At 42.2% G+C, this 27503-nt stretch overlaps 1 protein-coding gene across 3 annotated transcripts in view; it reads right to left on the bottom strand.

Moving 5' to 3' along the window:
* Window positions 1-27503, bottom strand: part of LOC128701875 (uncharacterized) — a 98184-nt gene that overhangs the window by 63906 nt on the left and 6775 nt on the right. For all 3 annotated transcript variants that reach the window (XM_053795839.2, XM_053795836.2, XM_053795840.2), the window contains one exon: window positions 612-765. In XM_053795839.2, coding sequence (XP_053651814.1) covers window positions 612-765 — 154 coding nt within the window. The remainder of the gene's footprint in view (window positions 1-611; window positions 766-27503) is intronic.

Below are 27503 nucleotides of genomic sequence, written 5' to 3'. Positions count from 1 at the left end.
GTTTGCACTGTTTACCTGTAACTGTGACAGAACAAGTCGATGGTGAGCAACAGCAGCAAAGTTCACCCATATCTCCTAATACAAAATGATGAACAACAGCACGAAAGTTTACCTGTATCTCCTGATATAACATGATAATAAACAATATGTAGAGAGAATGGAACAAAACAGAATGACTTCGAGAGTGCATAAATCTGTAGTGGAGGGAAGGCGGGGTATGGGTGGGCCTAGGAAGGGTTGGAGGGAGGGGGTAAAGGAGGTTTTGTGTGTGAGGGACTTGGACTTCCAACAAGCATGCCTGAGTGTATTTGATATGAGTGAATGGAGACAAATGGTTTTTAATACCTGGAGTGTGAGCAAAATAACATTTATGAAGGGATTCAGGGAAACCAGCAGGCCAAACTTGAGTCCTGGAGATGGGAGGTACAGTGTCTGCACTATGAAGGAGGGTGTTAATGTTGCAGTTTTATAACTATAGTGTAAAGCACCCCTCTGGCAAGACAGTGATGGAGTGAATGATGAAAGTTTTTCTTTTTAAGGCCACCCAGCTTGGTGGGAATCGGCCGATGTGTTAATAAAATAAAATAATAAACAACAGCACCAAAGTTTACCTGTATCTCCTGGTATCCAAGCCCTAATTTCTCAGCTAGTAATTCCCACTTAGTATTATCTTCATTAATCTCAAACCAAGTTATGATTGAGTAATTTTTATTTCTGTAATCCCAGAAATTTATACTGCTGGCATCTTCAAACCACTTGTATGACCTGCAAAAAAAAAAAAAAAGCAATCAAAAAAAAATCAGTGTTGAGATAAAACACACACAAATATATTAACATGACACCAGAGGCAATTGGTTAATGGGGGTTTAAAGCCTATCAACTACACTACAGTAATTAAGGTTTCATGTAACCTTTTCACCACCAAGAATACATTAAAACCCTAAAATAGTGATTAAAGAAAACTCTCAGCATATATATTCTGAGAGAAATACATCTCTCAATGTACATACCCTGTGATGACGGTGGATGAGCATGATACAGTAATCTAGCTTTATTAAGACTGATGCACTAAACACTACCATTTAAGAGACTGACTGCCATGAACCACTTCTTCATGTCTTCCACCATCTACAGTAATTATTTTCCTCATTAGATCCATAAAGTCACTGGTTAGTGGAATGTCTTCACAATAAAAATGCCCAAATATTGCACATGTGTCTTATTCATCTATATTTATCTACATTGAATTCATTTATATTTTTGTGCTTTATTTATTCTTGCCAATAAAACTTCAGGAAACTCAGTTGACATACCTAACAATAAAGAATAAAAATCTCACAATACCATGGCTGAAACACTTAGCCAAAATTTCACACTGAGGAGAAGAACCTTATGACAAAGCTTTGGTCCATCCTGGTTCACTGTCAGTGTGACCTAACAATGGTTCAGGATGGACCGAAACCTTGTCATAAGGTTCCTCTCACTCTCCTAAATTTAGGTTTTAAGTGAATATCTGACAATGTTCATTAATACCCCCAATCTACGTATTTTTATGCACTACCGAAGACGACTTCATCTAAATGAAACACTGTTTCATTAGCTACATTTTTTCATTTTATATATACCATATTTTGAAACAAAAAAAATATTAAAAATTAACTTACATCAAAATGAAATTTGATATTAAAGATAACCCAAGAGTCCTGATACTCCACCGAAATTTTCTTTGAAATTTGTCCTCCCCCTCTTGCTTAGATCTATTTTCATTTATTAGTGCTGTGTTCTATTCAATCCTGCTAAGAGGTCTTTCATTCACTCTTGCTGTCATGTTCTTGACTCATCATGACTTATCATTACCTATACCACCCTAAGCATCTAACTTGGAATACTTAGAATATTCATGGCCCTACTGAAGGCTCCCAGTTCAGGCTGACAACCATCAATTCTTGCATGAGCCCTACCCTACATGACAGACTGTGACAGAGAAACACAGCTAGCTTTTATTCTCACTGTGTAACTATCATATAGATAAGAGTAGTAACACACTGCTGATGTAATGTATTTTATTAAATAAAAATCTTTGTTTATATAATTTTCTACTTTAATTTACTTTAATACTACTTTTTACCAAATGGCTTATATTGTCTACACTATCTAAATAAATAAATAATAAAAATAAGTAGGCCACAGACAGGGATGTGTAATGTCACCGTGGTTATTTAACATATTTATAAATGGGGTTGTAAAAGAAGTAAATGCTAGGGTGTTGGGGAGAGGGGTGGGATTAAATTATGGGGAATCAAATACAAAATGGGAGATGATACAGATACATTTTGCTGATGTTATTGTGCTTTTGGGAGATTCTAAAGAAAAATTGCAAAGGTTAGTGGATGAGTTTGGGAGGGCGTGTAAAGGAAGAAAGTTGAAAGTGAACATACGTCAGTAAAGTGATGAAGGTATCAAACGAGCTAGGTAAACAAAAAATTGGATATCACATTGGAGGGAGTATGGAAGAAGTGAATGTGTCCAGATATTTGGGAGTAAATTTGTGAGCAGATGGGTTTATGAAGGATGAGGTAAACCGTAGAACTGATGACGAAAAAATGGTGGGTGGTGCCCTGAGGTATCTGCAGAGACAAAGAACATTATCCATGAAGGCAAAGAAGGGAATGTAAGAGAGTGTAGTGGAACCAACACTTTTATGGGTGTGAAGCATGGGTTGTAAATGCTGCAGTGAAGAGGAGGCTGGAGGCAGTGGAGATGATGTGTCTAAAGGCAATGTGTGGTGTAAACTATGCAGAGAATTAGCAGTGTGGAAATTAGGGGGAAGTGTGGAGTTACTAAAAGTATTATTCAGAGGGCTGAGGAGGGTTTGCTGAGGTGATTTGGTCATTTAGAGAGAATGGAACAAAGTAGAATGACTTGGAGAGTGTATAAATCTGTAGGGTAAGGAAGATGGGTTTGGGGTCGTCCTAGAAAAGGTTGGAGGCAGGGAGGTAAAGGAAGTTTTGAGGGCAAGAGGCTTGGACTTCAATCAAGCATGCATGAGCATGTTAGATAGGAGTGAATGGAGACAAATGGTTTTTGGGACTTGGCAAGCTGTTAGAGTGTAAGCAGGGTAATATTTTGGGAAGGGATTCAGGAAAACTGGTTAGCCGGACTTGAGTCCTGGAAATGGAAAGTACAATGACTGCACTTTAACCCTTTCAGGGACCAGAGGCAAAATTTCAAAGTGCACACCAGTGTCCAATAATTTTCAAAAACTAATTTTGTTATTTTTTCTTATGAAATGGTAGAGAATCTTTTTCTGAAGGTAATAAAACAAAAAGTAAAAAATTTGATGGAAAATTGACAAAATTATGCTCTTGCGAATTTTGATGTGTCAGCGATATTTACTCATCGGCGATTTTGCCGACTTTGACTCCCATTTTAGGCCAATTACCTTATTCCAATCGACCAAATTCTTAGCTATTTCACTAGTAATCTTTCTATTCTATCGATTGTGCACGAGAAATTGCCAACTCAACTGTTGCAACTACAAAATAAAGCGATTGGAAATTGGTAATTTGGCCAATTTAGTGCTAAGTTCAAAACAGTCCAATTTCAAAATAGGGTCCAGAATAAACAATGCAGGTATTCCTGGCATGAAACTAACATTTCCTCTGTTCATTAGTTATGTTTTCAGGCTTTACAAATGAATTCCATTTTGATTTTTAATTCACATAATGAATTTTTATTCAAACCAAAAAATAGAATATTTACTGTCATGCAATATTGTAATAATTGTATAAATAATATCAACACATTTGTGAACGTACATTAGACCCACCAGCTGACGTGTATTAGATGCGTGAGGTCATTTCTTTACTCTTAAACATTGGCAAAAATTTAACATTCCTTGTACTTTGAGCTCAGCTTCAAGCTATTTTCAGTAATAAAACCAATCAAAATCATCCCTATTTCTGTAATATATCTTCCATTCTATCAAATGAGACCAAGATTTCGCAAATACAGCTATTAAAAAACATATGAAAAAACACTGCAAAGTCGCTGTTTTAATCGAAAATTACGATCTCAGTTTTTTCTCTCATTATTCACTGTGTGCTGCAGGATTTGTTTTATGTGGTGCACACATACCACATAGATGTATTCTCTCATATCTAGGCCCAAATTTATCAATCACAGCTTATCAGAGTGAGCTGAGCTCATGGCGTAGATCTACGGTTTGGACCCTCAACGTAAAGCCATAGATCTACGGCATGGACCCTGAATGGGTTAAAAATGGGGTTTGGGATGTTGGCAGTTTGGAGGAACATCTAAAATGTCATGTCTGAGTGCCTCAGCAAAGACAGTGATTATGTACAAGTGATGGTGAGTGTTGAATATTAAAAGTTTTTTTTCTGTCTTTTTGGGTCACCCTGTCTCAGTGGGAAACAGCCGACGTGTTAAAAATGCACATGCACGCACATGCACACACACACACAGTCAGTCAGCAGACGTGGGTCACAAGGCTCCGAGAACTTTAGTGGTTTTTAAGGCGTGCAACAACTGCTAGCAGTAATAAGTGGTAGTGACAACGTCAGTGAACAATCCTACGAGTGATAACCAGAGTTATTAGTTAAAAAAAGTCGAGAGGAAGCCTGAAATCTTTAATATTTCAAAGTGTCAAACCGTTAGTGGATAGTAGGCTTCTGTTGCTACACAGATTCAAATATACCAAGATTCAAGTGAGTGTGGAAGCGGGTGTTCAAGAATTTCGAGAGATTGGATAACAAGTGAAATGTGGGGCACCATACAGTGAGAGTGAAAAAGTTAATAAGCAAAAGTAGAAAGGAAAAATATAATATATAACAAGGGAAGGTGGCAGTAGGCCTGCTGAAACAGTGACGTCACAACAGTTGTGTGACATTATACATATAAAGTGTAACACCGAATGTGAAGTGTATTCCAATATAAGTGAAGTGTATTCTATCATAAGTGACATTGAGGGACGCGGGATGCATGAGCATATACGGTTATAAAGATCACAGGTGAAGAATTTTCAAAATAGTGATAGAAGGCGTGTGTACGACGACTACGTCATCAGCATCTGGCAACTTGTCATCGCATCACTGCCAGCTTAAGTATCACTCACCTGTTGGGGTTGTTTTGGGGGTTCTGAATCCTGCCTTGCGTCACTGTTAGATACTGGTCACTCACTCCTGCAAGCTATTACCAGAATTAGAGCAGAAATAGCATAGATAAGGTGAAGATAGTGTTGACTAGCGAGGAGCAGCCTATCGAGGGGAAGCCTAGCGAGGGGAAGCCTAGTGAGGGTGACGTCAGACACTCCTAGAAGCTCAGACAAGCTAAATTTTACAACCTAATTACTTTCTGTGTTTTCTAAGTAGAAGTGATAAGTGCTAGAATCACTGTTGGTAGTTTTAGAAATACGGGTATTACTACTGATATTTATTAGCAGTATGAATACTTAGAAGTGGGGGCACACATACACACGAGCACGCACGCACACACACACACACACACACACACACACACACACACACACACATACATGCACACACACATAAACACACATGCACACACACAAACACACACACACACACCCATATACAGGATTTCACACCTTCCTGTGAAGTGATCCTCTAACCCTTCCTTCCCCCCCCCTGCCTCCCTCTCCCCTCCTCTCCCCTCCTCTCTCTCTCTCTCTCTCTCTCTCTCTCTCTCTCTCTCTCATCCTCTCTTCCTCTCCCTCTTCCTCTCTCTCTTCCTCTCTCTCTCTCTCTTCCTCTCTCTTCCTCTCTTCCTCTCTCTCCCTATCCCTCCCTTTCCCCCTCTCTCTCCCCCTCTCTCTCTTCCTCTCTTTCTCTCTCTCTTCCTATTCTCTCTCTCTCCCTCTCTTCCCTTGTCACTCCCCCCTCTCTCTCTCACTTTCTCCCCCTTTTCCCCTCCTTCTACCCTCCCCTTCTCTCTCTTTCTCCCTCTCTCTCACTCTCTCCCCCTTTTTTCTTTTTCACTTTCTCTTTTAATAAAAAAAAAAAAAAAAAAAATGGTTGGGACTCGCAGGAATCAGGGATCAGATGACAATGGTACTGGTAGGGAGGAATGGATGGAGGAGCAGTGGAAAAGGATAGAGCAAGAATGGGAGAGAAAATTAGGAGAGCTTTCTGAAAAAATGGAGAAAGAGCTCTCTGTGAAATGGGAAAAGAGGTTGGAGAAGGAGACGAAGAATTGGGAGGCACAAGTCGAAACTGCAGTAGCCAGGGTAAAGGTCCTAGAATTTGAGGTAAACAGGCTGAAGCAAGTCTCAGGGGTAGTGACCAGAGAAGACACACCATACGAAGCTGAGAGGCTGAACAGGAAGGAAGGAGATATGAAATATGCTAAGGTCCTATCAGCCTGCAAAGAAGGGCCAGGGAGTGGAAGGGAAGAGCAGATGGGTGCAGATGGAGAGGGAGATAAGTCGAATGCTGAGGCACAACCATGCTACCAAGAGCCACTGGAAAAATCAAGGGAGAAAATGGCCACATACAGACAGGAACCAGAGTCACAGAGGGAGAGGCAATGGGAGGAGGAAAGGGCAAAATCAGTGTTTATCCATGGGCTTCGGGAGAGAGAGGAAAGGACACACACTGAAAGACGGCAGGAAGAAAGAAAGGAGATTGAGAAAATTATCACGGAAATAGGGGGAGAAGATATGGACGAGATTGTAAATTTTCAGAGAAGAGGGGGGTACTTGAAGGGGAGAAATGGACCGATCAAGCTGATTCTCAGGACAGAAACAGTGCGGAACAGGATCCTCCAAGAAAAACCACGGTTGAGAAGCTCGGAAGAGTACAAGAAGGTGTTCCTAGACAGAGACAGAACACAAAAAGAGAGACAGCAGCTGAGGGAGAGGACAAAAAAGCGAAAGGAGCTAGGAAAGGAGACAAGGATGGAACCAGCAGAGGTCAGTCTGAGCAGAACAGAGCAGCAAGAGCAAGCACACACACAACTATCCTCAGAACCCCACAACCTATCACACCATCCCAACACACAATACAATCCATACCCACAGCTTCCACCCAACCCCCAACCATAGAATCCCACAGTATGCTACCAGGTCTCCCACCCCCACAGGCCACCCAAACCACAGTGTTGGAAAGGAAACTGAAGGTATGGTACACAAACGCTGATGGAATAACAAACAAGTGGGAGGAGTGGCACGAAAGAGTCAAAGAGGCATCACCAGACATCATAGCAATCACAGAAACCAAACTTACAGGTATGATAACAGATGCCATCTTCCCAACGGGATACCAGATCCTGAGGAAAGACAGAAGGAACAGGGGGGGGGAGGAGTGGCATTGCTGATCAAACACCGATGGAATTTTGATGAGCTGGAGAGAGGAGACAGCGGAGAAGAAAGTGATTGCATAGCGGGAACGCTTCACTCTGGAGGTCCCAAGGTGATAATTGCAGTGATGTATAACCCACCACAGAACAGCAGGAGGCCAAGGCAAGAGTATGATGAGAGCAATAGAGCGATGGTTGACACACTGGCTGCAGTGGCCAGAAGAGCTCATACATGCAGGGCAAAGCTCCTGATCATGGGCGACTTTAACCACAAGGAGATCGAATGGGAGAACTTGGAGCCACATGGGGGCCAAAATACATGGAGGGCTAAGATGATGGAGGTGGTACTGGAAAACTTCATGTACCAACACGTAAGGGACACTACAAGAGAGAGAGGAGAGGATGAACCAGCAAGACTGGACTTAGTATTCACCTTGAGTAGTGCAGATATTGAGGACATCACATATGAAAGACCCCTTGGGGCCAGCGATCATGTGGTCTTGAGCTTCGAATACACAGTAGAGCTACAAGTGGAGGGGGAAGCAGGAAGGCCAGGACGAATGAAACCAAACTACAGGAAAGAGGACTACACAGGAATGAGGAACTTCCTGAATGAGGTTCAGTGGGACAGAGAACTGGCAGGGAAACCAGTTAATGAGATGATGGAATATGTAGTCACAATGTGCAAGGAGGCTGAGGAGAGGTTTGTACCCAAGGGTAACAGGAATAATGAAAAAGCCAGGATGAGCCCATGGTTCACTCAAAGATGCAAGGAGGCAAAAACCAAGTGTGCTAGGGAATGGAAGAAATATAGAAGGCAAAGGACCCAGGAGAATAAGGAGAGCAGTTGTAGAGCCAGAAACGAATATGCACAGATAAGAAGGGAGGCCCAACGTCAATATGAAAACGACATAGCAGCAAAAGCCAAATCTGACCCGAAGCTGTTATACAGCCAAATCAGGAAGAAAACAGCCGTCAAAGACCAGGTAATCAGGCTAAGGAAGGAAGGAGGAGAGACAACAAGAAATGACAGTGAAGTATGTGAGGAACTCAACAAGAGATTCAAAGAAGTGTTCACAGAGGAGACAGAAGGGGCTCCAGAAAGACGGAGAGGTGGGGTACACCACCATGTGCTGGACACAGTACACACAACCGAGGAAGAAGTGAAGAGGCTTCTGAGTGAGCTAGATACCTCAAAGGCAATGGGGCCAGATAACATCTCTCCATGGGTCCTGAGAGAGGGAGCAGAGGCGCTATGTGTACCCCTAACAACAATATTCAATACATCTATCGAAACAGGGAGATTGCCTGAGGCATGGAAGACAGCAAATGTGGTACCAATCTTTAAAAAAGGAGACAGACATGAAGCACTAAACTACAGACCAGTGTCACTGACATGTATAGCATGCAAAATCATGGAAAAGATTGTCAGGAGAAGAATGGTGGAACATCTAGAAAGGAATGATCTCATCACCAGCAGACAACATGGTTTCAGAGACAGGAAATCCAGTGTCACAAACCTACTGGAGTTCTATGACATGGTGACAGCAGTAAGAGAAGAGAGAGAGGGGTGGGTGGATTGCATATTCTTAGACTGCAAGAAGGCGTTTGACACAGTACCACACAAGAGATTAGTGCAAAAACTGGAGGACCAAGCAGGAATAACAGGGAAGGCACTGCAATGGATCAGGGAATACTTGTCAGGAAGACAGCAGCGAGTAATGGTACGAGGCGAGGTGTCAGAGTGGGCACCTGTGACCAGTGGGGTCCCACAGGGTTCAGTCCTAGGACCAGTGCTGTTTCTGGTATTTGTGAACGACATGATGGAAGGAATAAACTCCAAGGTGTCACTGTTTGCAGATGACGTGAAGTTGATGAGAAGAGTTCATTCGATCGAAGACCAGGCAGAAATACAAAGGGATCTGGACAGGCTGCAGACCTGGTCCAGCAACTGGCTCCTGGAGTTCAATCCCACCAAGTGCAAAGTCATGAGGATTGGGGAAGGGCAAAGAAGACCACAGATGGAGTACAGTCTAGGGGGTCAGAGACTACAAACATCACTCAAGGAAAAAGATCTTGGGGTGAGTATAACACCAGGCACATCTCCTGAAGCGCACATCAACCAAATAACTGCTGCAGCATATGGGCGCCTGGCAAACCTCAGAACAGCATTCCGACATCTTAATAAGGAATCGTTCAGGACCCTATACACCGTGTACGTTAGGCCCATATTGGAGTATGCGGCACCAGTTTGGAACCCACACCTAGCCAAGCATGTAAAGAAACTAGAGAAAGTGCAAGGGTTTGCAACAAGACTAGTCCCAGAGCTAAGAGGTATGTCCTATGAGGAGAGGTTAAGGGAAATCAACCTGACGACACTGGAGGACAGGAGAGATAGGGGGGACATGATAACGACTTACAAAATACTGAGAGGAATTGACAAGGTGGACAAAGACAGGATGTTCCAGAGACTGGACACAGTAACAAGGGGACACAGTTGGAAGTTGAAGACACAGATGAATCAAAGGGATGTTAGGAAGTATTTCTTCAGCCACAGAGTAGTCAGGAAGTGGAATAGTTTGGGAAGCGATGTAGTGGAGTCAGGATCCATACATAGCTTTAAGCAGAGGTACGATAAAGCTCATGGTTCAGGGAGAGTGACCTAGTAGCGACCAGTGAAGAGGCGGGGCCAGGAGCTTGGACTCGACCCCTGCAACCTCAACTAGGTGAGTACAACTAGGTGAGTACATACACACACACACACACACACACACACCCACACACACACGCACACACACGCACACACACACACGCACACACATGCACACACATGCACATACACACACACACACACACACACACACACACACACACACACACACACACACACACACACACACACACACACACACACACACACACTGGCTCCTTGAGTTGAACACTGCCAAATGCAAAGTCATGAAGATTGGGGAAGGGCAAAGAAGACCACAGACACAATATAGTTTAGATGGCCAAAAACTGCAAACCTCACTCAAGGAAAAAGATCTGGGGGTGAGTATAACACCGAGCATATCTCCTGAGGTGCACATCAATCAGATAACTGCTGCAGCATACGGGCGCCTGGCAAACCTACGGATAGCGTTCAGATACCTCAGTAAGGATTCGTTCAAGACTCTGTATACCATTTACGTCAGGCCCATACTGGAGTATGCAGCACCAGTTTGGAATCCACACCTAGTCAAGCACATTGCCAGACTCACACATACACTCCCCCCCTCCCCCACCGACATCTCACTCCTTCACCTGATTCCCCCCCTCCCTCTTTCACCCTCCCCCTCCCCACCTCTCCCTCCTTCCCCCTCTCCCTCTCCCACTTGCTTCTCCCTCCTTCCCACCCCCCTCCCCACTACTCTCCCACATAGCCACAGTTCCTCCTCTACCTCCCCCCCCCCACACTCTGACATACACAATACTAACCTAACATACAGAATTACATAGGTTTCCCACTCCGAGGCAATCAGGATAAAACAAAAATGGGTTGCCAGAGAGCAACAAGAAAAACCAAGGGACAGGAGGAGGAAACTGCAAAGGAAGATTGGGCAGCAGAGCTCACAAAAAGGGAACATGAATGGGAAAAGAAACTAGAAGAACTTAGCATGACAATGGAAGAGAGGATAGACATGGAAAGCAGGAAGTGGGAGGTGCAAGTCAAAGCAGCAGAGGCCAGGATACAGAGTTTAGAAGAGGAACTGAAAAATCTGAAACAGCCTAAAGAACTAAAGAACATTTTGGGATTGACAACAGAGACTGCTACCTCAGTCACAAATAAGGGGACTGTAGGGAAAGAAGGAGCAAAACTACATGTAGAAGCTCAATCAGTGGAGACTGTAGTAAATGAAAGAGCTAAGCTATATGTGGAGGCCCTAACAGACCACAGCAAAGCCCAGGGAAAGCCGAGAAGGGAAAATGACAGGCCACTGAGCCCAAGTACATTAGCTAGTGAAACTGAAGAAAGGAAAGCTGAAATGGAGGAAATCAAATTGAATGAGGGGATACACAGGGATATGCAGTGGGAGAATGAAAGGGCGAGGTCGGTCTTTGTGTATGGGCTCCAGGAAGTTGAAGGGGAAACATATGAAGGAAGAAAACATGGGGGAAAAAAAGCAATTGAAAGCATCATGAAAGCAATAGGAGAAGACGCCATGACCCAGCTGGAAAATTTTCGGAGAATAGGGGGGTTTGTAAAAAAAAGAACCCAGCCAGTGAAAGTGACCTTCAAGGCAGAATCGACTCGGAACAGGATCCTGCAGGAGAAAGCACGATTAAGGGACATGCCGGCATACAGGAAGGTGTATCTCGACCGCAACAGAACACAAGCAGAAAGGCAGAAACTGAGAGAGATGGTACAAAGGCGAAAGGAGGAAAGAGAGGGGATGGAGAAGACAGACAGGAGATCCCAGACACAGGAAGATCAAATACAGCCTCCCTCACAACTTCCTATAGAAGCCTCCCAACCAGGTCAACCCCAGTGCAACCAAACACTCTAAACCAAAACACCCATGCCACATCCAATGCCCCCACCCACTGCATTACAAACTCAACCCCCACAGTAACCACCCACAGTTCCTTATCAGGTCTCCCACTTCCCCAACCCCAATACACCTCCCAGACCACAATCTTAGAAAAGAAGTTGAAGGTGTGGTATACAAATGCAGATGGAATAACAAATAAGTATGAGGAGTGGCACGAAAGAATCAAGGAGACATCCCCAGACATAATAGCACTCACAGAAACAAAACCCACCAGAATAATAACAGATTCAATCTTTCCATCCAGATATCAAATCCTCAGGAAAGACAGAGGAAGGAGAGGGGGAGGAGGAGTTGCACTGCTCATTAAAAACCAGTGGGGGTTTGAGAAAATGGAAGGAATGGATGGCACGGGTGAAAGGGACTACTTAGTAGGAACAATCCAGTCTGAGGGACATAAGGTGATAATTGCAGTAATGTACAACCCACCACAGAACTGCAGGAGGCCAAGAGAGGAATACGATGAGAGCAAGAGAGCAATGGTCGACACACTAGCCGAGGTGGCCAGGAGAGCACACATGGGGGAAGCAAAGTTACTAGTTATGGGTGATTTCAATCACAAGGAGATTGACTGGGAAAACCTGGAGCCCCATGGGGGTCCCGAAACATGGAGAGCCAAGATGATGGATGTGGTACTGGAAAACCTCATGCATCAGCATGTTAGAGACACTACCAGAGAGGAGAGGATGAACCAGCAAGACTGGACCTTGTATTCACCTTGAGTAGTTCTGACATCGAGGATATCATGTATGAAAGGCCCCTGGGAGCTAGTGATCATGTGGTTCTGTGCTTCGACTACATAGTTGAGCTCCAAGTGGGGAGAGCAGCAGGAATAGGGTGGGAAAAACCAAACTACAAAACGGGGAACTACTCAGGCTTGAGGAACTTCTTTCAAGACATTCAGTGGGAGAGGGAACTGACAGGAAAACCAGTACAAGAAATGATGGACTATGTCGCAACAAAATGCAGGGAGGCAGAGGAGAGGTTTGTTCCCAAGGGAAACAGAAATAATGGGAAGAACAGAACGAGTCCTTGGCTCACCCAAAGGTGTAGGGAGGCAAAAACTAGGTGTACTAGAGAATGGAAAAGGTACAGAAGACAGAGAACTCAGGAAAATAAAGAGATTAGCCGAAGAGCCAGAAACGAATGTGCACAGATAAGAAGGGAGGCTCAGCGGCAATACGAAAATGACATAGCATCGAAAGTCAAGACTGACCCGAAGCTGTTGTACAGCCACATCAGGAGGAAAACAACAGTCAAGGACCAGGTAATCAGACTGAGGAAGGGTGATGGGGAATTCACAAGAAACGACCGGGAGGTATGTCAGGAGCTCAACACGAGATTTAAAGAAGTATTTACAGTGGAAACCAGTAGGACTCCAGGAAATCAGAGCAAGGGGGTGCACCAGCAAGTGCTGGATGAGGTACATATAACCAAGGAGGAGGTGAAGAAGTTGCTATGCGAACTTGACACCTCAAAGGCGGTGGGACCAGACATCTCTCCGTGGGTCCTTAAAGAGGGAGCAGAGATATTGTGTGTACCATTAACAAAGATCTTCAACACATCATTTGAAACTGGGTAACTCCCCGAGGTATGGAAGATGGCAAATGTAGTCCCAATTTTTAAAAAGGGAGACAGACATGAGGCACTAAACTACAGACCTGTATCACTAACGTGTATAGTATGCAAGGTCATGGAGAAGATCATCAGGAGGAGAGTGGTGGAGCACCTGGAAAGAAACAAGTGTATAATTGACAGCCAGCATGGTTTCAGGGAGGGAAAATCCTGTGTCACAAACCTATTAGAGTTTTATGACAAGGTGACAGAAGTAAGACAAGAGAGAGAGAGGGGTGGATCGACTGCATTTTTTTTGGACTGCAAGAAGGCCTTCGACACAATTCCTCACAAGAGGTTACTGCAAAAGCTAGAGGATCAGGCACACATAACAGGAAAGGCACTGCAATGGATCAGAGAATACCTAACAGGGAGGCAACAACGAGTCATGGTACGTGACGAGGTGTCAGAGCGGGCGCCTGTGACAAGCAGGGTTCCACAGGGGTCAGTCCTAGGACCTGTGCTGTTCTTGGTATATGTGAATGACATAACGGAAGGGATAGACTCAGAAGTGTCCTTGTTTGCGGATGATGTGAAGTTAATGAGAAGAATCAAATCGGATGAGGATCAGGCAGGACTACAAAGCGACCTGGACAGGCTACAAGCCTGGTCCAGCAACTGGCTCCTTGAGTTTAACCCTGCCAAATGCAAAGTCATGAAGATTGGGGAAGGGCAAAGAAGACCACAGACACAATATAGTCTAGATGGCCAAAGTCTGCAAACCTCACTCAAGGAAAAAAATCTGGGGGCGAGTATAACACCGAGCATATCTCCTGAGGTGCACATCAATCAGATAACTGCTGCAGCATACGGGCGCCTGGCAAACCTATGGATAGCGTTCAGATACCTCAGTAAGGATTCGTTCAAGACTCTGTATACCATTTACGTCAGGCCCATACTAGAGTATGCAGCACCAGTTTGGAATCCACACCTATTCAAGCACGTCAAGAAATTAGAGAAAGTGCAAAGGTTTGCAACAAGACTAGTCCCAGAGCTACGGGGATTGTCCTACGAAGAGAGGTTGAGGGAAATCGGCCTGACGAAACTGGAGGGTCAGGGGAGACATGATAACGACATATAAAATACTGCAAGGAATAGATGAGGTGGACAAAGACGGGATGTTCCAGAGATGGGACACAGACACAAGAGGTCACAATTGGAAGTTGAAGACTCAGATGAATCAAAGGGATGTTAGGAAGTATTTCTTCAGTCATAGAGTAGTCAAGCCGTGGAATAGCCTAGAAAGTGAAGTAGTGGAGGCGGGAACCATACATAGTTTTAAGGCGAGGTATGATAAAGCTCATGGAGCAGGGAGAGAGAGGACCTAGTAGCAATCAGTGAAGAGGCGGGGCCAGGAGCTATGACTCGACCCCTGCAACCACAAATAGGTGAGTACAAATAGGCGAGTACACAAGAGACAAGACAAGAGAGAGAGGGGTGGGTGGATTGCATCTTCTTGGACTGCAAGAAGGCGTTTGACACAGTACCACACAAGAGATTAGTGCAAAAACTGGAGGACCAAGCAGGGATAACAGGGAAGGCACTACAATGGATCAAGGAATACTTGTCAGGAAGACAGCAGTGAGTAATGGTATGTGGCAAGGTGTCAGAGTGGGCACCTGTGACCAGCGGGGTCCCACAGGGGTCAGTCCTAGGACCAGTGTTGTTTCTGGTATTTGTGAACAACGTGACGGAAGGAATAAACTCCGAGGTGTCCCTGTTTGTAGATGACGTGAAGTTGATGAGAAGAATTCATTCAATCGAAGACCAGGCAGAACTACAAAGGGATCTGGACAGGCTGCAGACCTGGTCCAGCAATTGGCTCCTGGAGTTCAACCCCACCAAGTGCAAAGTCATGAAGATTGGGGAAGGGCAAAGAAGACCGCAGATGGAGTACAGTCTAGGGGGCCAGAGACTACAAACCTCACTCAAGGAAAAAGATCTTGGGGTGAGTATAACACCAGGTACATCTCCTGAAGTGCACATCAACCAAATAACTGCTGCAGCATATGGGCGCCTAGCAAACCTCAGAACAGCATTCCGACATCTTAATAAGGAATCGTTCAGGACCCTGCACACCGTGTACGTTAGGCCCATATTGGAGTATGCGGCACCAGTTTGGAACCCACACCTAGCCAAGCATGTAAAGAAACTAGAGAAAGTGCAAAGTTTTGCAACAAGACTAGTCCCAGAGCTAAGAGGTATGTCCTACGAGGAGAGGTCAAGGGAAATCAACCTGACGACACTGGAGGACAGGAGAGATAGGGGGGACATGATAACGACTTACAAAATACTGAGAGGAATTGACAAGGTGGACAAAGACAGGATGTTCCAGAGACTGGACGCAGCAACACAGGGACACAGTTGGAAGCTGAAGACACAGATGAATCACAGGGATGTTAGGAAGTATTTCTTCAGCCACAGAGTAGTCAAGAAGTGGAATAGTTTAGGAAGCGATGTACTGGAGGCAGGATCCATACATAGCTTTAAGCAGAGGTACGATAAACTCATGGTTCAGGGAGAGTGACCTAGTAGCGACCAGTGAAGAGGCGGGGCCAGGAGCTTGGACTCGACCCCTGCAACCTCAACTAGGTGAGTACAACTAGGTGAGTACACACACACACACACACACACAGCCTCTCCTCATGCACTCGTTTATCGACAACTTGGACTTACAATGGGCTCTCTAACCAGCAAGCATAACTAAATAATGTATATTAGAGCTGATTTCTTCTATTCTTGTTATTACAATATACAATACGCTACTGTATAAACATTTACAAATATACTAAAAATGTTATAAATGGCGCAAAGGTGACATTAAAACAATATCAAAGATTACTGACGCAAACCCACTTAGCTCAGTGACGAATTCGTTTACCTACGTGGTCTTAGGAAGAGAACACCATCGTTAAGCGAGGAGAAGCTGTCTATGTTTGTATGCATGCATGTATGTATGTATGTATGTATGTATGTATGTATGTATGTATGTATGTATATGTCGTGCCGAATATGTAAAACTGGTCAATTAGCAAGAACTCTTTTAAAATTAAGTCCTTTCTAAAATTTTCTCTTATACATTTAAAGATATATTTTTTCATTAATGTTGATGTAAAAATTTATAATTTTGCACCAAAAGGAACTTAGAAACTTACCTAACATTATTATAACAAGCGCAATTTATTTTAGCCTAACCCAACTAAATATATTTTAGATTTGTTTACAGTAATTTAATACTAAACAAACACAGTGAAATAAATTTTTTTCATTAGGTTCAGAATGATTTTGGCGATATTACTGCATACACAAATTTTCACTTGTCCTATATGGCAAGATAAGCATTGCTATTTAAGCCAAGATTACAAGTTCTGCCTATTCGGCACGACATATATATATATATATATATATATATATATATATATATATATATATATATATATATATATATATATATATATATAATATAAATATATATATATATATATATATATATATATATATACAGTATATATATATATATATATATATACAGTGGACCCCCGGTATTTGATATTAATCCGTTCCTGAGAGCTCATCGAATACCGATAATATCGAAAACCGAATCAATTTTCCTCATAAGAAATAATGGAAATCAAATTAATCCGTGCAAGACACCCAAAAGTATGAAAAAAAAATTTTACTACATGAAATATTAAGTTCAATGCAATAGAATACAGTGGACCCCCGCATAACGATGGCATCGCATAGCGATTTTTCCGCATAACGATTACTTTTATCGCAAAATTTTTGCCCCGCATACCGATTAAAAACCCGCATACCGATTTTCGTCCGAGACGCGTCCAATGTGCCCTCAGCCAGCCTCACATGTGCCGCTCCGTCCCATTGTTTACCAGCCAGCCTCCGCGGTAACATCCAAGCATACACTCGGAATATTTCGTATTATTACAGTATTTTCGGTGCTGTTTCTGGAAAATAAGTGACCATGGGCCCCAAGAAAGCTTCTAGTGCCAACCCTGTGGTAAAAAGGGTGAGAATTAGTATGGAAATTAAGAAAGATTTTGAAGGGTTTGGGGCTAACCCTGAGAAGCCTATGCCAGTTGTGGAATCCATTGTGCCTACTTCAAAGATTAAGGAAATGTGTGCACAGTGGGTTGAACTGCAAACCTTTATAGATGAAAATCACCCTGACACAGCTGTTGCAAGCCGTGCTGGTGACTATTTCAATGACAATGTTGTGGCCCATTTTAGACAAATCGTAAAGGAACGGGAGGTACAGAGCTCTATGGACAGATTTGTTGTGCGACAGAGGTCCAGTGACTCTCAAGCTGGTCCTAGTGGCATTAAAAGAAGAAGGGAAGTAACCCCGGAAAAGGACTTGCTACCTCAAGTCGTAATGGAAGGGGATTCCCCTTCTAAACAGTAAGAAGATAATGCTCTCCCCTCCTCCCATCCCATCAATCAACACCAGATCTTCAATAAAAGTAAGTGTCATTTAATTGTGCATGCCTTTTTCAGTTTGTGTGTATTAAAATTAACATTTCATGTGGTAAAAAAAATTTTTTTTCATACTTTTGGGCGTCTTGCACGGATTAATTTTATTTCCATTATTTCTTATGGGGAAAATTCATTCGCATAACGATTATTTCGCATAACGATGAGCCCTCTTGCACGGATTAAAATCGTTAACCGGGGGTCCACTGTAATTACAATAACAATAAAATAATTGACACTTACCTTTAATGAAGATCTGGTGATGATTGATGGGATGGGAGGAGAGGAGAGGTGTTAGTGTTTAGAAGGGGAATCCCCTTCCATTAGGATTTGAGGTAGCAAGTCCTTTTCCGGGGTTACTTCCCTTCTTCTTTTAATGCCACTAGGACCAGCTTGAGAGTCACTGGACCTCTGTCGCACAACAAATCTGTCCATAGAGTTCTGTACCTCCCGTTCCTTTACGATTTGTCTAAAATGGGCCATAACATTGTCATTGTAATAGTCACCAGCAAGGCTTGCAATAGCTGTGTTAGGGTGATTTTCATCCATAAAGGTTTGCACTTTAACCCACTGTGCACACATTTCCTTAATTTTTGAAGTAGGCACAATGGAGTCCACAACTGGCATAGGCTTCTCAGGGTTAGCCCCAAACCCTTCAAATTTTTTATTATTTTATTATCACACCGGCCGATTCCCACCAAGGCAGGGTGGCCCGAAAAAGAAAAACTTTCACCATCATTCACTCCATCACTGTCTTGCCAGAAGGGTGCTTTACACTACAGTTTTTAAACTGCAACATTAACACCCCTCCTTCAGAGTGCAGGCACTGTACTTCCCATCTCCAGGACTCAAGTCCGGCCTGCCGGTTTCCCTGAATCCCTTCATAAATGTTACTTTGCTCACACTCCAACAGCACGTCAAGTATTAAAAACCATTTGTCTCCATTCACTCCTATCAAACACGCTCACGCATGCCTGCTGGAAGTCCAAGCCCCTCGCACACAAAACCTCCTTTACCCCCTCCCTCCAACCCTTCCTAGGCCGACCCCTACCCCGCCTTCCTTCCACTACAGACTGATACACTCTTGAAGTCATTCTGTTTCGCTCCATTCTCTCTACATGTCCGAACCACCTCAACAACCCTTCCTCAGCCCTCTGGACAACAGTTTTGGTAATCCCGCACCTCCTCCTAACTTCCAAACTACGAATTCTCTGCATTATATTCACACCACACATTGCCCTCAGACATGACATCTCCACTGCCTCCAGCCTTCTCCTCGCTGCAACATTCATCACCCACGCTTCACACCCATATAAGAGCGTTGGTAAAACTATACTCTCATACATTCCCCTCTTTGCCTCCAAGGACAAAGTTCTTTGTCTCCACAGACTCCTAAGTGCACCACTCACTCTTTTTCCCTCATCAATTCTATGATTCACCTCATCTTTCATAGACCCATCTGCTGACACGTCCACTCCCAAATATCTGAATACGTTCACCTCCTCCATACTCTCTCCCTCCAATCTGATATTCAATCTTTCATCACCTAATCTTTTTGTTATCCTCATAACCTTACTCTTTCCTGTATTCACCTTTAATTTTCTTCTTTTGCACACCCTACCAAATTCATCCACCAATCTCTGCAACTTCTCTTCAGAATCTCCCAAGAGCACAGTGTCATCAGCAAAGAGCAGCTGTGACAACTCCCACTTTGTGTGTGATTCTTTATCTTTTAACTCCACGCCTCTTGCCAAGACCCTCGCATTTACTTCTCTTACAACCCCATCTATAAATATATTAAACAACCACGGTGACATCACACATCCTTGTCTAAGGCCTACTTTTACTGGGAAAAAATTTCCCTCTTTCCTACATACTCTAACTTGAGCCTCACTATCCTCGTAAAAACTCTTCACTGCTTTCAGTAACCTACCTCCTACACCATACACTTGCAACATCTGCCACATTGCCCCCCTATCCACCCTGTCATACGCCTTTTCCAAATCCATAAATGCCACAAAGACCTCTTTAGCCTTATCTAAATACTGTTCACTTATATGTTTCACTGTAAACACCTGGTCCACACACCCCCTACCTTTCCTAAAGCCTCCTTGTTCATCTGCTATCCTATTCTCCGTCTTACTCTTAATTCTTTCAATTATAACTCTACCATACACTTTACCAGGTACACTCAACAGACTTATCCCCCTATAATCTTTCTTAATTTCCATACTAATTCTCACCCTTTTTACCACAGGGTTGGCACTAGAAGCTTTCTTGGGGCCCATGGTGACTTATTTTGCAGAAACAAGCACCAAACACAGTGATAATATGGATAATATGGAATGTACCGAATGTATCATTAGATGCGCGCACACTGGCTGGCTTGTAAATACTGGCAAACACGGGGCAGTTCAGGCCACACGTGGACAGGTCTCGTGCGAATCGTATCGAATACCGGGTTTTCAATCGAATACCGAGGAAATTTTTTTGCGATATAATGCATCGAATACCGGATTTATCGAATACCGGGGGTCCACTGTATAGTACATACATACATACATACATACATACATACATACATACATACATATATATAATATATATATATATATACAGTGGACCCCCGCATAACGATTACCTCCGAATGCGACCAATTATGTAAGTGTATTTATGTAAGTGCGTTTGTACATGTATGTTTGGGGGTCTGAAATGGACTAATCTACTTCACAATATTCCTTATGGGAACAAATTCGGTCAGTACTGGCACCTGAACATACTTCAGGAGTGAAAAAATATCGTTAACCGGGGGTCCACTGTATATATATATATATATACATGTATATATATACATTATATATATATATATATATATATACAGTGGACCCCCGCATAGCGAACTTAATCCGTGCAAGAGGGCTGGTCGTTATGCGAAATGTTCGCTATGCGAATTAATTTTCCCCATAAGAAATAATGGAAATAAAATTAATCCGTGCAAGACACCCAAAAGTATGAAAAAAAATTTTTTTACCACAAAAAAATGTTAATTTTAGTACACACAAACTGAAAAAGGCATGCACAATTACATGACACTTACTTTTATTGAAGATCTGGTGATGATTGATGGGATGGGAGGAGGGGAGAGAGAGTGTTAGTGTTTAGAAGGGGAATCCCCTTCCATTAGGACTTGAGGTAGCAAGTCCTTTTCTGGGGTTACTTCCCTTCTTCTTTTAATGCCACTAGGACCAGCTTCAGAGTCACTGGACTTCTTTCGCACAACATATCTGTCCATAGTGGCCTGTACCTCTCGTTCCTTTATGACTTTCCTAAAGTGTTTCACAACAGTGTCATTGTAATAGTCACCAGCACGGCTTGCAATAGCTGTGTGAGGGTGATTTTCATCAAAAAAGGTTTGCACTTCAAGCCATTTTGCACACATTTCCTTAATCTTTGAAGTAGGCAATTCCTTCAATTTCTCTCTCCCCTCCTCTGAACCAGTTTCCCCAGGTCTGGCCTCTTGCTCTTGAAGTTGATCTATCAGCTCATCAGTGGTTAGTTCTTCATTGTCCTCCTCCACCAACTCTTCCACATCCTCCCCACTAACCTCCAACCCCAAGGACTTCCCCAATTCCACAATTGATTCCTCAACTGGTATACTACTCCTCTCAGGGTTAGCCTCAAACCCTTCAAAATCCCTTTTGTCTACACATTCTGGCCACAGTTTCTTCCAAGCAGAGTTCAAGGTTCTCTTAGTCACTCCCTCCCAAGCCTTACCTATAAGGTTTACACAACTGAGGATATTAAAGTGATCCTTCCAAAACTCTTTTAGAGTCAATCCAGTGTCTGTGGTCACTTCAAAGCACTTTTGAAACAGAGCTTTTGTGTACAGTTTCTTGAAGTTGGAAATGACCTGCTGGTCCATGGGCTGCAGGAGAGGAGTGGTATTAGGAGGCAAAAACTTCACCTTAATGAAGCTCATGTCCCCATAAAGTCGCTCTGCCACGTCTGTAGGATGACCAGGGGCATTGTCTAACACCAGGAGGCACTTAAGGTCTAATTTCTTTTCAGTTAGGTAATCTTTCACATTGGGGGCAAATGCATGGTGTAACCAGTTATAGAAAAATTCCCTAGTGACCCATGCCTTACTGTTTGCCCTCCACAGCACACACAAATTATCCTTGAGGACATTCTTTTGCCTGAACGCTCTGGGAGTTTCAGAGTGATACACTAATAAAGGCTTAACTTTGCAATCACCAGTAGCATTGGCACACATGAGAAGAGTAAGCCTGTCTTTCATAGGCTTATGTCCTGGGAGTGCCTTTTCCTCCTGAGTAATGTAGGTCCTGCTTGGCATTTTCTTCCAGAACAGGCCTGTTTCATCACAATTAAACACTTGTTCAGGTTCCAGTCCTTCAGTTTCCATGTACTCCTTGAATTCATGCACATATTTTTCAGCCGCTTTGTGGTCCGAACTGGCAGCCTCACCATGCCGTATCACACTATGGATGCCACTACGCTTCTTAAATCTCTCAAACCAACCTTTGCTGGCCTTAAATTCACTCACATCATCACTAGTTGCAGGCATTTTTTTAATTAAATCGTCATGCAACTTCCTAGCCTTTTCACATATGATCGCTTGAGAGACGCTATCTCCTGCTAGCTGTTTTTCATTTATCCACACCAATAAGAGTCTCTCAACATCTTCCATCACTTGCGATCTTTGTTTCGAAAACACAGTTAAACCTTTGGAAACAACAGCTTCCTTGATTGCCGTTTTCTTGCCCACAATAGAAGCGATGGTTGATTTTGGTTTCTTGTACAACCTGACCAGGTCGGTGATACGTACTCCACTTTCATACTTATCAATGATTTCTTTCTTAATTTCAATGGGTATTCTTACCCTTTGAGGTGTAGGGTTGGCACTAGAAGCTTTCTTGGGGCCCATGGTCACTTATTTTCCACAAACAGCACCGAAAACACTGTAATAATACGAAATATTCCGAGTGTATGCTTGAATGTTACCGCGGAGGCTAGCTGGTAAACATTGGGACGGGCGGCACATGTGAGGCTGGCTGAGGGCCCACATTGGACGTGTCTCGAACGAAGTTCGCTGAGCGGGTTTTTGTCTACTATGCGGGGCAAAATTTTAGCGGACAAAGCGTTCGCTATGCGGAATGTTCGCTATGCAAGGCGTTCGCTATGCGGGGGTCCACTGTATATATAAATATATATATATAAATATATATATATAAATACATATATATAAATATATATATATAAATACATATATATAAATATATATATATAAATACATATATATAAATATATATATATAAATACATATATATAAATATATATATATAAATACATATATATAAATATATATATATATAAATACATATATATAAATACATATATATATATATATATATATATATATACACATATATATATATATATATACACATATATATTTTGAGGAACTTTTAAATGTTAAGGAAGAAAGGGAGGCGGTAATTTCATGCACTGGCCAGGGAGGTACTACCGTCCTGCCAAGTGAGTGTAAAACGTAAGCCTGTAATTGTTTTACACGATGGTAGGTTGGCTGGTGTTTTTTCTGTCTCATAAACATGCAAGGTTTCAGGTACGTCTTGCTATTTCTGCTTACACTTAGGTCACACTACACATACATGTACAAGCATATGTATACACACCCCTCTGGGTTTTCTTCTATTTTCTTACTAGCTCTTGTTCTTGTTTATTTCCTCTTATCTCCATGGGGAAGTGGAACAGAATTCTTCCTCCGTAAGCTATGCGTGTTGTAAGAGGCGACTAAAATGCCAGGAGCAAGGGGCTAGTAACCCCTTCTCCTGTATATATTACTAAATGTGAAAGGAGAAACCTTTGTTTTTCCTTTTGGGCCACCCCGCCTCGGTGGGATACGGCTGGTGTGTTGAAAGAAAGAATATATATATATATATATATATATACAGTGGACCCCCGCATAGCGAACGCCTTGCATAGCGAACAATCCGCATAGCGAACGCTTTGTTCGCCAAAATTTTGCCCCGCATAGTGGACAAAAACCCGCTCAGCGACCTTCGTCCGAGACGCGTCCATTGTTTACCAGCCAGCCTCCGCGGTAACATTCAAGCATACACTCGGAATAATTCGTATTATTACAGTGTTTTCGGTGCTGTTTCTGGAAAATAAGTGACCATGGGCCCCAAGAAAGCTTCTAGTGCCAACCCTGTGGTAAAAAGGGTGAGAATTAGTATGGAAATTAAGAAAGATTTTGAAGGGTTTGGGGCTAACCCTGAGAAGCCTATGCCAGTTGTGGAATCCATTGTGCCTACTTCAAAAATTAAGGAAATGTGTGCACAGTGGGTTGAACTGCAAACCTTTATGGATGAAAATCACCCTGACACAGCTGTTGCAAGCCGTGCTGGTGACTATTTCAATGACAATGTTATGGCCCATTTTAGACAAATCGTAAAGGAACGGGAGGTACAGAACTCTATGGACAGATTTGTTGTGCGACAGAGGTCCAGTGACTCTGAAGCTGGTCCTAGTGGCATTAAAAGAAGAAGGGAAGTAATCCCGGAAAAGGACTTGCTACCTCAAGTCCTAATGGAAGGGGATTCCCCTTCTAAACACTAACACTCTCTCTCCCCCCCTCCCATCCCATCAATCATCACCAGATCTTCAATAAAAGTAAGTGTCATGTAATTGTGCATGCCTTTTTCAGTTTGTGTGTACTAAAATTAAAATTTTTTTGTGGTAAAAAAAATTTTTTTTCATACTTTTGGGTGTCTTGCACGGATTAATTTTATTTCCATTATTTCTTATGGGGAAAATTAATTCGCATAGCGAACATTTCGCATAACGACCAGCCCTCTTGCACGGATTAAGTTCGCTATGCGGGGGTCCACTGTATATATATATATATATGTATAAATATATATATGTATATATATATATATATATGTATATATATATATAATGTATATATATATAAATATTATATAAATACATATATATAAATACATATATATAAATACATATATATAAATACATATATATAAATACATATATATAAATACATATATATAAATACATATATATATATATAATATATATAAATATATATGTATATATAATATAAATATATATATATATATATAAATATATATGTATATATAATATATATATATAAATATATATGTATATATAATATAAATATATATATATTGAGGAACTTTTAAATGTTAAGGAAGAAAGGGAGGCAGTAATTTCATGCACTGGCCAGGGAGGTATACCATCTTTTAGGAGTGAAGAAGAGCAGAATGTAAGTGTGGTGGAGGTACGTGAGGCATTACGTAGAATGAAAGGGGGTAAAGCAGCTGGAACTGATGGGATCATGACAGAAATGTTAAAAGCAGGGGGGGATATAGTGTTGGAGTGGTTGGTACTTTTGTTTAATAAATGTATGAAAGAGGGGAAGGTACCTAGGGATTGGCGGAGAGCATGTATAGTCCCTTTATATAAAGGGAAAGGGGACAAAAGAGATTGTAAAAATTATAGAGGAATAAGTTTACTGAGTATACCAGGAAAAGTATACGGTAGGGTTATAATTGAAAGAATTAGAGGTAAGACAGAATGTAGAATTGCGGACGAGCAAGGAGGCTTCAGAGTGGGTAGGGGATGTGTAGATCAAGTGTTTACATTGAAACATATATGTGAACAGTATTTAGATAAAGGTAGGGAAGTTTTTATTGCATTTATGGATTTAGAAAAGGCATATGATAGAGTGGATAGAGGAGCAATGTGGCAGATGTTGCAAGTATATGGAATAGGTGGTAAGTTACTAAATGCTGTAAAGAGCTTTTATGAGGATAGTGAGGCTCAGGTTAGGGTGTGTAGAAGAGAGGGAGAATACTTCCCGGTAAAAGTAGGTCTTAGACAGGGATGTGTAATGTCACCATGGTTGTTTAATATATTTATAGATGGAGTTGTAAAAGAAGTAAATGCTAGGGTGTTCGGGAGAGGGGTGGGATTAAATTTTGGGGAATCAAATTCAAAATGGGAATTGACACAGTTACTTTTTGCTGATGATACTGTGCTTATGGGAGATTCTAAAGAAAAATTACAAAGGTTAGTGGATGAGTTTGAGAATGTGTGTAAAGGTAGAAAGTTGAAAGTGAACATAGAAAAGAGTAAGGTGATGAGGGTATCAAATGATTTAGATAAAGAAAAATTGGATATCAAATTGGGGAGGAGGAGTATGGAAGAAGTGAATGTTTTCAGATACTTGGGAGTTGACGTGTCGGCGGATGGATTTATGAAGGATGAGGTTAATCATAGAATTGATGAGGGAAAAAAGGTGAGTGGTGCGTTGAGGTATATGTGGAGTCAAAAAACGTTATCTATGGAGGCAAAGAAGGGAATGTATGAAAGTATAGTAGTACCAACACTCTTATATGGATGTGAAGCTTGGGTGGTAAATGCAGCAGCGAGGAGACGGTTGGAGGCAGTGGAGATGTCCTGTCTAAGGGCAATGTGTGGTGTAAATATTATGCAGAAAATTCGGAGTGTGGAAATTAGGAGAAGGTGTGGAGTTAATAAAAGCATTAGTCAGAGGGCAGAAGAGGGGTTGTTGAGGTGGTTTGGTCATTTAGAGAGAATGGATCAAAGTAGAATGACATGGAAAGCATATAAATCTATAGGGGAAGGAAAGAGGGGTAGGGGTCGTCCTCGAAAGGGTTGGAAAGAGGGGGTAAAGGAGGTTTTGTGGGTGAGGGGCTTGGACTTCCAGCAAGCGTGCGTGAGCGTGTTAGATAGGAGTGAATGGAGACGAATGATACTTGGGACCTGACGATCTGTTGGAGTGTGAGCAGGGTAATATTTAGTGAAGGGATTCAGGGAAACCGGTTATTTTCATATAGTCGGACTTGAGTCCTGGAAATGGGAAGTACAATGCCTGCACTTTAAAGGAGGGGTTTGGGATATTGGCAGTTTGGAGGGATATGTTGTGTATCTCTATACATATATGCTTCTAAACTGTTGTATTCTGAGCACCTCTGCAAAAGCAGTGATAATGTGTGAGTGTGGTGAAAGTGTTGAATGATGATGAAAGTATTTTCTTTTTGGGGATTTTCTTTCTTTTTTTTTGGGTCACCCTGCCTCGGTGGGAGACGGCCGACTTGTTGAAAAAAAAAAAAACAAAAAAAAAATATATATATATATACATACTGTATAAATATATAGTATCCCACCGAGGCAGGGTGGCCCAAAAAGAAAAACAAAAGTTTCTCTTTTTAAATTTAGTAATTTATACAGGAGAAGGGGTTACTAGCCCCTTGCTCCCGGCATTTTAGTCGCCTCTTACAACACGCATGGCTTACGGAGGAAGAATTCTGTTCCACTTCCTCATGGAGATAAGAGGAAATAAACAAGAATAAGAACTAGAAAGAA

The sequence above is a fragment of the Cherax quadricarinatus genome, chromosome 69, assembly GCF_038502225.1.
Source record: "Cherax quadricarinatus isolate ZL_2023a chromosome 69, ASM3850222v1, whole genome shotgun sequence".
In the NCBI taxonomy this organism is placed as follows: domain Eukaryota; kingdom Metazoa; phylum Arthropoda; class Malacostraca; order Decapoda; family Parastacidae; genus Cherax; species Cherax quadricarinatus.
Note: the sequence above shows the minus strand (reverse complement) of the source record. Positions and strands in the feature narration are given on the sequence as shown.